Consider the following 14,716-nt stretch of genomic DNA (forward strand, 5'->3'; position numbering starts at 1 on the left):
TGAAAGTCCTGGGGTGCACCCCCCTCTACCCCTTCAGTAAAGTAATTTATGTTGTTTGGGGGCTACTGGTAGGAATTGGCATGGATGGAGAACACAGGAACTTCTGTTGGTGGAGAATGGGGAGTGTGGGGCAACATTATGGCTGGATTTCTACTTGCAAGCCCCAAGGTTGGACACCAAGACAGAAGGTTGTCTGCTAGATGATGCAAGTTGGGTAGTCCTTGGAGAATGAACAGAAGTGGGTTTAAAAGGGAATGTACACTTTTCCTTGTTTGCAAGTAAACAGTTCTTTACACTTTGAAAAGTTCTTTGGTGAACTTTATTTCAGTGAAAGTTTCACAAACACTACTAAAACAGTTAAACCAATAGTAAGAGTCTAATGAGGGATGCCTTGAGTCTAGAAGTATTGAGAACCACTGGACTAGGCAAACACTTGACTGCAACAGTTTATAAACAGGGGTGGTGCTGCCTTGGGCAGGGGGGTTGGATTAGACCTTCTGGCATCCTCTCTAGCCCTGCTTTTCCTCTGATTCCAAAATGGATTCCAAGTAATGGGAAAAAAATGGCTTACGCAATAGGGGACCCAGTCTTACTAAAATTGCACCGACTACTAAATAACATTCAGAAATGTTTGTTCTTCTCACCTCTGATTATATAGCAGTATGTAGCTGTATGGAGATGGAGATCCTACCAAACATGAGTGCATATTGCAGCGTACTGCCCTTTAGAACTAGCATACTGGCAAACTGAAATAGAGTTAAGCTATTATTAGCATTAAGACTACTTACAGACGTTAAAAAAAAAGCGGCATCACACTTTAAACTCAGTGTACTCCCACGGTGAGCCCAGTGCATGCCCAGAAGAGGCAGTGTATTAGTTGGACCTGGTTTGCCTGACATCTGTATACATTGGTCATTTTAGTTGGGCTTTTTTGGTGCTCTTATCTAATAGCTGATTGAATTGGCTTTAGATAAAAGCACCAAAAAGCCCCATTGAAGTGCCTGATATACAGATGCTGCAGAGCCAGGTCAAAGTAATATGCTTTTTCTGGTAGTGTTTTTGGGGTGTTTTGTATGTTTTTTTAACATCTGCAAGCACCTTAAAATGTTATCCCAAGTCACCTGTATTATAAACTACAGCACCTGAATTGAAGTCCTTGTGCTGGCAGTCCTCCTTTTGCAGCATGCTGCCATGCCTGGGGAATCCAGTTAGCAAGCCTATTCTGCCTAACAGAGCATACACAGTTAAAGTTTTCCTGAATTTTCTCTTGCTCCTGGCTGGGGATGCCCAAGCATTTTTCACAAAGGAACTGAAAGTAGATTAGTGAGATTCATGAACTAGGCACGTGTCCAGCGGCTGCCCTATAGCTCACACGCTCTGTCCATACCATAAATTGTCTGTGGTCTGGCACTATGACCAGTAGTGGTTTTTGCACAAGCCAATGCAGAGATAAAACAATGTTATCTGAGCAGGTAAAAGCCTCAACCTCTGGCCTTGCCATGACACAGAATATGAAAGGGGTAGATTCTTTTCTTTCATTTTACAGATAAAACAACAGCAGCCCCCTAAACATGTATGTACCAATTTCCATGTCAGGTCCTTCCATTTCTGCTGAGTCCAAGCAGCTATGCAGAATCTTGACTGAATCAGTATGAGGTAGAGAGAATTTGCAGAGATGGCCTGCTGCTTGACATCATATGAACTTTAGGTATGGCTAGATGGACACTTGCACGACTGAAGAGGAAAGGCAGAACAGCATATGGAGAGGGCACAGACTGAGGAAGAAGATGGAGTGGCCATACCGTTCCTATTACACAACTCAGAAAACAAGGAAGCTGGACAAAGCACAGCAGGAGCCATCTACATGACAGCTCAACCTGATGATCATCAGGCTGCAGTCTCCTGCACTTGTATTTCTTCCAGTTCTCTCACATTCTCCTCCATATTACCATGCTCTGCACTGGACAGTTTGGGGGTGGATGAATTGTGAACCTTTCAATGAACTTGAAAAGGTAGATGGTCCCTGTTCAATCTAACCCCATACAACCACATACTGCTATACAATCAGAGCTGAGAAGAACAAACACCCAGTTCACCACTAGTAGTACTGTACAACTTGCATTTCCCTAATGGCACACTTTAGTATGTGTGTGCACATTTTTACTCATTTGTTTACAGGCAGCTAGGATGCCTACAATGCTCTTGAAATCACTGTTTATTTTAATACCGTTTCCTTTTGTTACAAAATTGGTATAGTTGTACAATAAGTTAGTATCTGCTTTTTCATTGGAACAGAAGAATCAAGGACTTGTATCCAAAGCTTTTAATAAAAGATCAGACTTTTTTAAGCAAAAAGGCAATTAGAAATTGATACATATACTCGTGTAGGACAAAGCATCACCTTTCACCACCATGCCCCATTTTCACACAAACATTACTGCATACTGCAGGGACGTGAGTACAAGCCTCAAATCCACTATTTTTCTTCTGCTTGACTGGACCTAGTCTCAGCAATGCCAAAGAAATTTTCCGACTGCCTGTCCTACTGCTGCAAACCAACAGTGTCTTGAACCCACCCCCGGTGAAAATTCTTATCCTTGCAGATATCATGCCACATTTATACAGATGGCTTTGACACGGGCATCCATAGATTTACTATGCAGTGCCTGCTCGTCTTCAGCTGGTCTCAGACACACTCCACCAGCAATCTGCAGCTGCTTAGTGTGTGATTAAATCATCTGCTGCCAGGTAAACTATGGTCAGGGTAACATTTGTATAAGCCATGGGTCCAATGCAGCTAAACATGAATTGATGACCATGGTATTTGGTGGGGAGAAGCCCCCTTTTCATCCCAACAAGTAAAACTCCAGATCTCTTCAGCACCCTGTCATCATGAACCCTGCTGGTTCATTCTGCACTGGCATTCAGGAACCTATCTTTACAGTTGACAAAGCTCTGCAGAAGAACTGGCTGTCTTCCTGCTCCATAAAGGACAACAGAGTATTGGGAGCTGCAGTTTATTGATTCTCTCTCATTATTTCTTCTCAGAAGCACATTTACCTTATCACCCAGGCACATCTATCACAAATTACTTCTCACATTTGTAATTAATGGACACATGATTAAACATCATCTGCCTAAGGCAAACAAAAATGTGAACATAGATACAAGCATCTCTGGCAGCTGGCTGCAACCTGGAATATGGATAAGAACTTTGAGCTGTCTCTTCACCAAAACCCAAATTCTGCTAGATACAGCCAGGAAAATAGAGGATGATGTTTGAAAACACTCTTTTGCAAACAGTGGCCACAAGTCAAGCAACAGATGAGTCCTTATGGTAGAGGCGGGGAGAAGTGCTGTGAAACACAAACAAAAAGTAGCTTTAACTTACTCCCGAAGCAGGGAGGAGTTTTGTTTTTCATGGAAAAGATAAGCTCTTTGTGAACTTTCCACTAAATTTGACTGTCCAGCCGGAAACACCAAGAAGACATAGGCAGTGTGCCCACTGGTCAGTAGCTAGCAGGTCATATTTGCTGTCACAAATAAAGTTGTTTTTATCCTAAAAACTACCAGTACCTGAGCCAAGCTCCAAGAACCAGCAATGATACAATCCAAGATTGAAAAAGGATTTTTCTATAGATTAACTTTACAATTTCAGCTGATATCAGTACAAGTAGTGGCTGCTTAGCAACTCTGGGAATCAAACTAGCTGTACTGTACTTTGGGCACAGAGTGAACAGGTGAATAAGTTTCAGCTTTTCATTGCTGAAAACCCAATACTTCACCTTCCTCGCAGGGCATGCTGCACTTTTCCAGGTGACTCTCCCTCAATGGTCCCCTTGATTTGGCTTATCTGTTCCTCCCAATCCAAAGAGTACGTTTTTGGCCAAAACTTTCTCCCAGAATGTTCCCATCCCACTGATCAGGATATTTCCAGAACTGGATCAGAGAAACCTCCCTAAATGCTTTGCTTTCCCAGTGGTTTCTCATATCAACATGTCAACAAACTTGTGGGTGGTGATGGCTAGAAAATGATCTTTAGAGGTTTGCTTTTGGGACTTAGCTTGTGGGTAAATATATATGCATTAGAATAATGGTTCAGGACAGCAGCAAGGGTTAATTGATTTCTAAAGGTCTGGTTCTCACACAGCTTCATAGCCTTCAAGACAGATGGGATATCTCAAACAAGGCCAACACATATACACATAGCCTGGGAAATTGGAGGCATGTACCACACTATTCCATAACATGAGATAGTGACACCAGCTCACAAGGTCCAAGAGTGGGGGCGGGCAGAAAGATCCAGTTTTGGGGAGCAGATCAAATTAGGAAAAGACCCGAAAAGCCCAAATTAGGATGGGTGTATGTGATGGGCTTGTGAAGCAAAGGAATATACTGACAGGATGGAACGTGGACAGCATGATGACCACAGAAAGACTAATCAGCAATGGTCACGAATGAAGAGTCATCAGGAGGGGAAAAGAATACAAAAGCAGAGACTTTAGTGCAACAAAAAAGGGTCCCAGAGAGGCGTTCCCCCCTGCCCCAAGAGGCACCACAGACAGAGAGCACACTACCAGCCTGTCTCATCCACCCCACTGGGGGGGAAGGGGGTGTCTCGGCCTCCGACCTCCAGGCTGCTGATCTGACATTCAAGAGAGAACCTCAGAGTGAAGCTCACGTCATGGCCAGATGCATCTCGACTCTGATGACAACCCCAGGATTGGTAGCTATAGAATTGCTTGCATTATTCTTTTCTGTTATCTGTGTGCATCAATACATTTGCCTATTATCAAACAGAAAGGTCGTGGATGGTTTGAGGGTTTTGGGTTCCCCCTGGAACAAGGCATCTGGGTCATAAATCCAGTGTCAACCGGTGGAGCATGGCTCTTTGAATTGTTCAACCATTGTAACTGTGGCTGTGTGTGCACACTTGCGCAGGCATCCGACAAGAGTAAATATATGGATAGTATTCTTAACCCCTCAGCAAAGCATTCTAGATGCTCAGTGGCACTCAGAGCTTATGCTGCAAGGCAGACAACCTAAGAAGCCATCTAGCCATCAGATGCTCCATCTGGAAACTAGCCAGTTTCTTAAAAGATAAGCAGATCTTTAGGGAGCATGTAGAATAGATGTGGTCTATCTTGCTTACACAATGTTCCTATCAGGTAAGGGCTACTGTTATTTGACTACGATTTTAAAGGTGACCTCAGGGGTGCCAGAGGAAAGAATGTTATTTGCAAGTTGGTTTGGTTTGATTTGGTTTCATCTCCTTCAGCCAAGTGCTTCCCACCAGGGAATTCAGCTTTCGTGACATATAAAGAAACTTACTCTTCCATGTTTTAAGCAGTCTAGAAAAGGATATCAAAGTATTTAGCAAAACTGAATGAATGGAGTAGATACAATGACACAAACTATTGAGGATTTTGATTTAAATTTGCAACACTTCACTTTAGATAGTGTCATATTCAGAGGGTTCCTTAGAGATTGAAGCTGTGCTAAGGACTTTCAACAGGCCCCACAGGCAAGTGTTCTCTTCCTCCAAATTCTCAAACCACGCCGTTGCCCAAATGCATCAGGAACATGCAACCCCTATATTTTAATCACAGGAAGTGCGTCATGAAGCTACCACCAATATAGCAGCAGCAAGGATTTGTTAAGTAAATGGAAGACAAAGGCAGTTTGGGGTACATTTTCTACTACATCATTCACACCAAATTTAATTGGCCTAAATTTACCTCTCTGACATAGTAGTAGCACTGTAGAAGCTGTCAGAGCCTGGTTCATCCCTTGACTGCTCCTGCTGCAGCTGAACATGTAATAGCCAAAAACAGAATTTATTTTCTAACTTCCTATAACATGCATAAGTTTACAGCACTACTGGTATATAGGGGTGCACTAATAAGGATCGTCTTGGCCAATACCGATAGCCAGTTATTCAGTAGGTATATCAACCAATACTAATCCAAAACTGATTTACAGGAATGCAGTCAGGTAGTATGGAGCCCTGCAGGTAAGTCTGTGGAGGGGAAGGGGTGTGGGGGAGTGAAGGGGCATGGAGGGTGAAGATTGAGAGCCCCACGATGAGGGACAGAGTGGGGCACGGGCTGGGTGGGGGTGCTGCCCAGCCAGGGTGGTGAATGGTACTCAGGGGCCAAGGCGGGGAGCAGAATGGATCCGTGGGTGGCTTGTCCAGGGAATCGGCATCCCAGCACTTAAAAATGGTAGCAAGGATTGCCTGAATTAAAACTTGTCGAAAGAGCTTTAATTCAAGCACCACCACCACCATTTTTAAGTATGGGGCCACTTTTAGGAGCAGAGCTAAGCAGGGAAAGGGTAGAGATGGGCTGCCTACTTTGGGCTCGGGGTTCTCTGCCATGTTGCCTTTGCCTCGGGAGCCATGCACTGGTCGTGCCGTGTCTCCTGCCTGCCCAGCAGCAGGAGACAACTTGCCACTGGCACTGCTAGTGGGCAGGGGATGTGTGGCTAGCGCACAGCTCCCAAGGCAAAGGCTGGAGATCCCCAAGCCCACAGCAGCCTACCTCTGCCTCGCACGCAAGTCTGGGAGGGCACATGCCCTACATGCCTCCCCTGGGGAGTGAGTGCAGTGCCAGGAAGCCACCCCTGGTTCCACCCTGTTCCCTGCCCTGGGGTCCACTTTACCACCCTGTCTGGGCAGTGCACCCAGCCCCACTGCCTCCCTCACTATGGGGACCTCTATCTGTACCCCCCCCATACCACTTCCCCTCCACAGACTTACCTGCAGGGCACTGCTATGCACACTACCTGGCTGCATTCCTGGCCACGTGCATGCTGCGGCTCCATGTATGTACGCAACATTGGGGGGCAGAGCCAGAAGACATACTGTATTCATCAGTACATTAATTGGCTACACCAGCCAAAAAAAGCCAATAATGTTAATTTTACTTTTTTACTGGTGCCGATCCAATATAGCACTGATATATTGGTGCACCTCTACCAGTATGGATCTGTTAAGAGTTTTGGATCATCTCTAGAGGGACAAAGGACTCACTTAGGAGTCCTGAAAAATGCCTCTATACAGCTAGAAAAATACTGATACCCAGTCATCCTAAACCATGCAGTCACAGCCACTGAAACTACCACAAACCCAATTCAAATCAATGGTTGGTCTGGTCAGCCACCTCGCATAAGGCCTGCCAAACAGCATTCCCAAGGGCCCAGTGGGCAGTATCACCAAGTCCACCCTTAGTACAGATTCCAGATCTTTCCAGGACTAGAATTTGGCCCTAAGCAAGGGTTTAAGAAAGACAACAAAGAGGAACGCACACTAGCTATCAGTTTTCTTTTATTCTTTTGATGAGGTTCTGATAGGTGCAACAGCTACACTTGATTATGGGTTAGAAGGACACTGATTGGACCACTACTGTTACTTGGCAATGCTACTAACAAAGCAGAAGGTTGAGATCAACAACTGGGGGGCCTGAATAATGTAGGATTGACACAAAGTATGGATGATACAATTTACACTATAAATTGACTTCCAAATTGCTGCTGGGAATTGCAGTTCCTGTTTGTTTCTCTTTCATTTTTTAATTGGGTCCTAGAAACAGAACAGCCACCTCCTCAAATATACTGACATTTGTAAACTGTCTGTACATTTGACAGAACACTATATAACCTCCAGAAACACTCCATCTCCAGAAGGGCGATAGGGAGAGCAATCCACGCCTAAGAAAAGGGATTAAAATGCTTTTACCTGCCTCCACTTTGGAAAGTCCTAGATATTTGCTAGCCTGGCCTTCCATACATTCCTGAAAAGCAAGAAGACTGGGTACACATTCCTGATAGAATGGGATAAGATGAGGCACCAGTGTAAGTTAACCCATTACGTAAACAGCAGAACTAACACTGATCTCTTATTTATTAGCTCTCCATGGCAGACAGATGCCCAGAGAATTCTGCAGCACAATATAAGAGGTGTGCGTGTGTGCCTGTGTGCAGTGCACCCAGTTGACACATGAATCCTTTCACAGATCTTGGAGGTCAGATACTTTGCTGAAGTCCCAAAATATCATTAATGGCTCTGCAGTAAGAAGAGGCAGCTATTTCACTCCAGGGAAAACAGGACCTCAGGTCTCTAACACCATTTATATAGACAATGGCTCTGTGGAAGAGACAGGATAAAGTCCTACCCATGTCTGAATACTTCATGATTTGGTAACATATAGCAAATGGAGAATCCTAGTGAATGATTACCACTTGCATCTTCACCAGAACAGAAGGAATCTTATTCAAAGCATGAGGGAGTAAACATGCACATGTACAGCTGAAGCCCCCTAGGTAGTCTAGGCTAGGTAAGGCAAATGAGGGCTAAAATCCAAAGCCAAGATTTCAGTCAATAAGTGAGCCCATGTGTTCTTACCAGGTCAAGACAGGAAACCATCTTTTCGAATCCTTAACCTGGTGATGAGCATCAGAGAATAGATTGCCCCAACGTTTCCATAATACTCTGCAGAAGGCAAGGCCAAAATACAAAACTAGGAGTTCAAAAGGGACAGCTGAACATTGGGAAAATAAATAACATTTCTCCATCCCAGAATTTCTTCCAGCAGACTGGCTGATCCAAAGGTATTCGTCAAGCTTTTTCTCACTCTTTTCCTAGAAACTCAATGATCCTGGACCCCAAAGGAGATTATTTAGCAGCATGTGCAACAGACTGTGGCTAAGAGAAACAAACATCTAGTAGGTGGCTCTTCCAGGCAACACTCCCCCCCGCCACTTCATCTGCAAAGGCTCTGGCTCTCCAGCTGGGGTGACCCTGGACAGCACCGGCTTTCCTCACTTCTTCAAAAAGAAGTTTAGGATGCTTCCCCAGCCCTACACCTCACCCTGCCCCAGGACCATTCCTGCTGTCAGACATCTTCTCCGCCAGCCTGGTTTACATGAGCTACAGCAGTCTCCCTCAGACACCATTTGTTACTTAATCAAAGTGCATATTACAAATGACAAACCCCTGCTGGTGCTTCCTGTAGCATCAAAGGCTGCAATTGTTAATACTACCCCAACTCAAAGCAAAATAGTACTGTTACTTATCAGAGGAAAATTGTACAATAACCAACATCTCTCCCCTAAGTCTAAGTGACTCTGTGCTGGAATGTGGTCTGACGATGCAACTGCTAAGCACTGTAGATCAAAGAGCAGAGAGGGTGTCAAACCACTACTAGAGATGATTATGGAAGTTGCTAGGGAATTGGAAGGATTTCAGAGCACAGTGTATGCAGGAGGAATGCTTGTGGTTCAAGAGTGGATTTCATGGTAACAGTGAGTCAGCATGGTAACAAAATACACATCTGGGTTGAAAGAATATGCCAGAAAGGTATTCCAGGGTCTTCCAAGATTGGAAGTCACGGGATTGGTGGATATACAGTTCAAACTGCAGGCCTGAGCTGTATGTAGTTTAAAGCTCAGGAAAGTACGAGCTGCCAGCATGTGTGGATGGCTCAGGGAGGGATTAGTTTCTAGCTCATGATGAGCTTCACATTTCCTCCTGACACAGCTCCAAAAGAACAAGCCAACCAGACAGAGAAAACACAGCCTAGTTTTACTGCCTGGCACAGTTTCAAATATCAGACAATTGTTTGATGTGCTTTCAGGAGAGCAGAATCTAGCAACCTTCCAACTTATGGCAGAATATTGCTTCTCTGCTAGAGCCATGATTACGCTAAGTAAAAAAGAAGATCAACAGTGAAATGGAAGACTAGAGTGGTGTCTTCATACCATTCAAGCTAAACTACCACCTATAAAACACAGGGGACAAGCTCTTAAAGAGGTACCTCCTTTCTGGTTGGAGCAGGGGAAGGGAAATACCTAAGCTTTTACTTACCTAGTCAATATACCTCTCCAGTGCAGTCACAAGTAGTCCATGGACTTCAGTGTGAAGGGAGGGAAAACTACCCTGCTGTGGTTTAAAATGCTAAGATGAACTTTTCAGCCATTCGTTCCCCAAATCCAAATACCACCAATGGAACTACAACATCCTTTTCTCACAGAAGCACCCATCTTCTATGTAAGTAATGGGGGATTGGTCTGCTATGAAGACTTGCACCAAGGGAAATTAAGACAGAGGGACTTTTATGAGGATAATGGAGGTCTGTAGTAATAAATTTAAGGGGAGTAAAAACACCATTCTGCTTTTGTTTTTAATAAATCCTGAACATGATTTCTTCTAAGACTTTCGCACAGAATGGCTTATTAGTAAATCAGCCCTTTGTCTGGTTCAGATACCAGGTAAGCCAGGTGAAGTAATAAGAGAAGCAGTTTAAACCCCATTTAAAACAAAACCAACCATTTTTTCTTGGGAATTACACAACAAAAAGAACAAGGGAGAAGATGAAATAAAAACACTCTATAGATCCTCACCCACCCCCACCTCCCTGCCCATCTTCCCCAAAATGAACATAACTATTTATGGATCTGGTTTTTGTTCGTTTGTTTTTTGTTTTTTAAAGAGGTGGAGGGAAAGCCTCTTGGGTTCAGCAGACAGGATCAAAAGCAGAGATGTGGATTCTGTGGGAAATGTGATTCTGGAAGCTGCCTGTTCACAGACCGGTTCCTGACCCATCCTCCTGCCCTGTGGGATTTAACTGTCATCGCCATTCTCTCCTGGGCCTTTGATAAGTCGTTTCTGTCCTCGTTTCCCCACAGGTCCCTTGGGCTTGGCAAACGCCTGCTTGAAGGCATGCTGCTTGGGGTGGACCTCGTCATACAGGAATTCTGCAGTCAGCTCAGCTCCATCATCAATCTCAATCTGAAACAGAAATAGCATAAGGAAAGGAAGTTAACTCCATGCTGCTGACTCCTGACACAGCTGATCCACTGCTGTGTCAGAACCACTGCCTTCTCCCATTGGCTCATGGGATGAGAGCATCTCATTGCTGCCTTCAAAAACCCATACAAGAAAAGCCACTTCCTTTCTCCCAGTACACATAATCCCTTCCAGTCAAATCACTTGGCTTGGCTTATGGATCTGAGCAGTCCCGTACAAAAAACACATCTAGCTTTCAAGAGTCTTCACCAGCCACCACTCTCAGTGGGAAGTGGCTACCTCCACAGTGATGCTCTATTTGATGCCATGCCATTAGCTTCCTCGTTCACTCTCCTTACCAGATGTTCAACAAAGTTTTCCCTGTGACCCTTGCAGCCATATGTAAATTCATGTGAACTCTGGTAACATTTCTCACTCTGTGAGGCACAAATTAAGAGACACTAAACCTTTCCAGTGAGAAGATGAAGCGAGAGGTAAGGACAGAAGCAACTGCAGCCTTACGTTGCTAAACTGGTGCTACCCAAGCCCTCCAGTTAAGGGGAAACTGCAAACTACAAACTCTTCTCATGTCTTCCCCTTTTTTGATGTTAGTTTTTAAATACAGACATTAAAGTTAGGGGGGTGGGGGTGGAGGGAGTACTTTAGGTCCTGTCTAATTCATTGCTAAGGAGTCAATAAGAGATTTGTTCCCTATAACAGGTTCTCTGGCACTCTATCCAGGGTTGGATAGGACTGGTACCACTTCCTACCAGAGATTGTTGTTTAGTCTTGAACAGAAATCAATGTTAGGACATTGCTCGCAGGTGTTCACCTTCAAAGGTCCCAATACTTATCTCTTTTACTTGTCTTTTTAATTGGCACGGCCAAGCATTGGCAAAGATGAGACAGGAAACATGGATTTACCTTCTTTGCAATTTCCAGGCAGAAATCCTGTTCCACAGTATCCAGCAACCGACTCTTGCAGCTGGAATAAAGCATGCGCTCCTTGATGCTGCATGTGTATCCAGGCATGGAGTAGATAAACACTGCAACAAAGAGCAAGCCAGTTATCAAAACCCAGGTCTAAACAGCCAAAGAACAGCGGCAAGAGGCAATGAGGGTTGCAGGGGACCTCAAGAGATCATCTAGTCCAACCTTCCCTGCTCAAAGCCAGGAGAGAATCTAACCCTACGTCCCACCCAGATGTACCTCATGCACCTGTGGGATAAAGAGAATGCTACACATGCAGACCTCTGCTGAATTCATTACCACAGCACTGTGAGAGGGTTCATATGTCATAATAACAATGACATAAATATCAAAAGAAAAAACCTCTTGAACCTAAACAGTTTTCTTCTTCTAGGACTAACTTTAGGAAGGCTAACTTCAGTGAGCATAGGAGTTTAGTCAGTGATGCACTGTAGGATAGGCGTATTGGCGAGATGCAAGTCCAAGAAGGGTGGTCATTCCTATAGGAAGCAATCCTTCAGACGCAGAAGGAAACTATCCCAATACGAGGGAAAGGGGGCAAAGGGGCCAAAAAACCACCTTGGCTAAACAGAGAAATCCAGGGAAGCCTAAAGGCAAAAAAAAGAGTCATAAAGGTAGTGGAAGCAGAGGGAAGCTACCAAGGAGGAGTATACCTACTTGGCCCACACTGGCAAGGAGGCATTTAGAAAGGCCAAAGTAACTATGGAGCTTAGGCTGGCAACACAAATTCAGGACAACAAAAAGTCATTTTTTAGGTACGTAGAGAGTAAAAGGAAGGTGCAGGGCAGCATAGGACCCCTACTGAACAAACAGGAGCAGTTAGTGACAGACAGGGGGATAAGGCTGAGTTCATCAATGAGTTTTTTGCCTCAGGTGTTCCTGAACAAGGGTCAAGATAAGTCTCTCAATGGGTTCTTAGATGGGCATCAGAGGGACACCAGCCCACCAACTGTTGACACTGACTTGGTGCAGAGTCACTTGGATGGACTGGATGTGTCCAAGTCAGCAGGCCCAGATGACCCTCATCTGAGGGTACTGAAGGAATTGGCCGGTGTCATAGCAAAACACTTGGCACAGCTGTTTAAGTGCTTGTGGTGCTCGGGTCTGGAGGACTGGAAAAGGGACAAAGTGGTCCCTATTTTCAAGAAGGAGAGGAAGGAGGATCTGAGTAATTATAAGCCAGTTAGTCTCACCTCTATCCTTGGAAGAGTCTTTGAAAAATTAAGGATCATATTTGTGGAAGTCCAGCGGGAAAAGTAATGCAGCAGGGCAACCAGCATGGATTCATAGCAGGTAGTGCCTGACATAGGTAGTGCCTGACTAACCTGGGGGTTTTTTTTATGACCATGTCACAAAATGCTTAGATGCAGGAGTAGCGGTGGATGTTGTTTACTTGGATTTTAGGAAGGCCTTCGATACGGTATCTCCCCCCATTCTCATAAATAAATTAAGAGCTGTGACTTGGATGATTACACAATCTGGTGGGTGGCAAATTGGCCTGGGGGTCGCACCAAGAGTGATGGTGGACGGATTGGTATCGACCTAGAAGGATGTGGCAGTGGAGTCCCGCAGGGCACAGGTCCTTGGACCTGTCCCCTCAGTGTCTTCATCAGTGACTTGGATGTGGGCATGAAGTGTACTCTGTCCAGATTTGCAGATGATATTAAATTGTGGGGGAAGTGAACAATCCAGATGGTAGGGAATGATTGCAGGTAGACCTGGACAGGTTGGAAAAGTGGGCAGAACACAACAGGATGCAGTTCAACAAGGAGAAACGCAGACAGCTGCATCTAGGGTGTAAAAATATCCACACTTACTGGCTGGGGAATGACCCTGTCAGCAGCACAGAAGTGGAAAGGGATCTTCGAGTCATAGTGGACTCCAAGAAGAACATGAGTTGTCAGTGTGACAAAATCATCAGCAAAGCTAACCACACTTTATCATGCATTAGCAGATGCATGATGAACAGATCCAAGGAGGTGATACTTCCCCTCTATGCAGCATTGGTCAGATCACAGTTGGACTTCTGTGTTGTTTTGGGCACCATACTTTCTTGAAGGATGTGGGTAACCTCAAGAGAGTCCAGAGGAGGGTCACTCCTATGGTTAAGGATTTGCAGACCAAGCCCTATGAGGAGAGACTAAAGGAACTCTATCTCTTCGGCCTCTGCAAGAAAAGGCTGAGAGGTGATCTTGTGGCCACCTATACATTCATTAGTGGGAGGCAGCAAGGAACTGGAGATGCTCTGTTCACCAGGGTGCCTCTTGGGGTAACAAGGAACAATGGTCACAAACTGATAGAGAGCAGATTTAGGCTGGATATCGGGAAGAACTTCTTCACAGTAAGGATGGCCAGAATTTGGAATGGGCTTTGAACAGAGGTGGTGCTCTCCCCTACCTTGGGGGTCTTTAAAAGGCTGGATAGGCATCTGGCTGGGGTCATCTAACCCCAGCACTCTTTCTTGCCCACGACAGGGGGTTGGATTCGATGATCTGTTGAGGACCCTTCTGACCCTAGATCTATGAATCTATGACTACATTTTCTGTTGCTTGCAGCTGGATTGCCTCAGGTCCATCCATAATCCTTTGTGTTGGGGACTTTAGGGACTGAGGAATAGCTTATAAGGGCTTCAACTGGAGGACTGGCTCAGAGGAGCTCATAACAGATAACTAATAGTAATGTAATTAGGGACTGATGAAGTGGGACAAACTCTGGCTGCTGACGTAGTGGGAGTGCTCTCGAGGTCTCTTCAGCTTGCCTGTTCTGCTTCTCGCTTCCCAAAAACCGGTAGGCACTCTTGTGCCAGCTACTAGTTCCCTCTACCTGTTGCGCCACCCTACAGCCTCACATTACTCTTAACTGTTTCTCCATATCGCCCTCCACAATGCCACAGGAGCAAGAAGCACAGAGTCCGCCTAGTTGTCAACCATTGGCTTATGT

At 45.0% G+C, this 14,716-nt stretch overlaps 1 protein-coding gene across 1 annotated transcript in view; it reads right to left on the bottom strand.

The window, feature by feature from the left end:
- Positions 1–305: 305 nt before the first annotated feature.
- The window catches only part of TWF2 (twinfilin actin binding protein 2), a 106,809-nt gene continuing 92,398 nt past the window's right edge, over positions 306–14,716 (bottom strand). The window contains exons 8-9 of the mRNA XM_090021338.1: positions 11,711–11,832; positions 306–10,789 (exon numbers count right to left, since the gene is read on the bottom strand). Of these exons, the coding sequence (XP_089877464.1) occupies positions 10,622–10,789; positions 11,711–11,832 (290 nt within the window). The 3' untranslated portion in view covers positions 306–10,621. The remainder of the gene's footprint in view (positions 10,790–11,710; positions 11,833–14,716) is intronic.

The sequence above is a fragment of the Crocodylus siamensis genome, chromosome 11 (assembly GCF_052110815.1).
Source record: "Crocodylus siamensis isolate JL-2025a chromosome 11, ASM5211081v1, whole genome shotgun sequence".
In the NCBI taxonomy this organism is placed as follows: domain Eukaryota; kingdom Metazoa; phylum Chordata; order Crocodylia; family Crocodylidae; genus Crocodylus; species Crocodylus siamensis.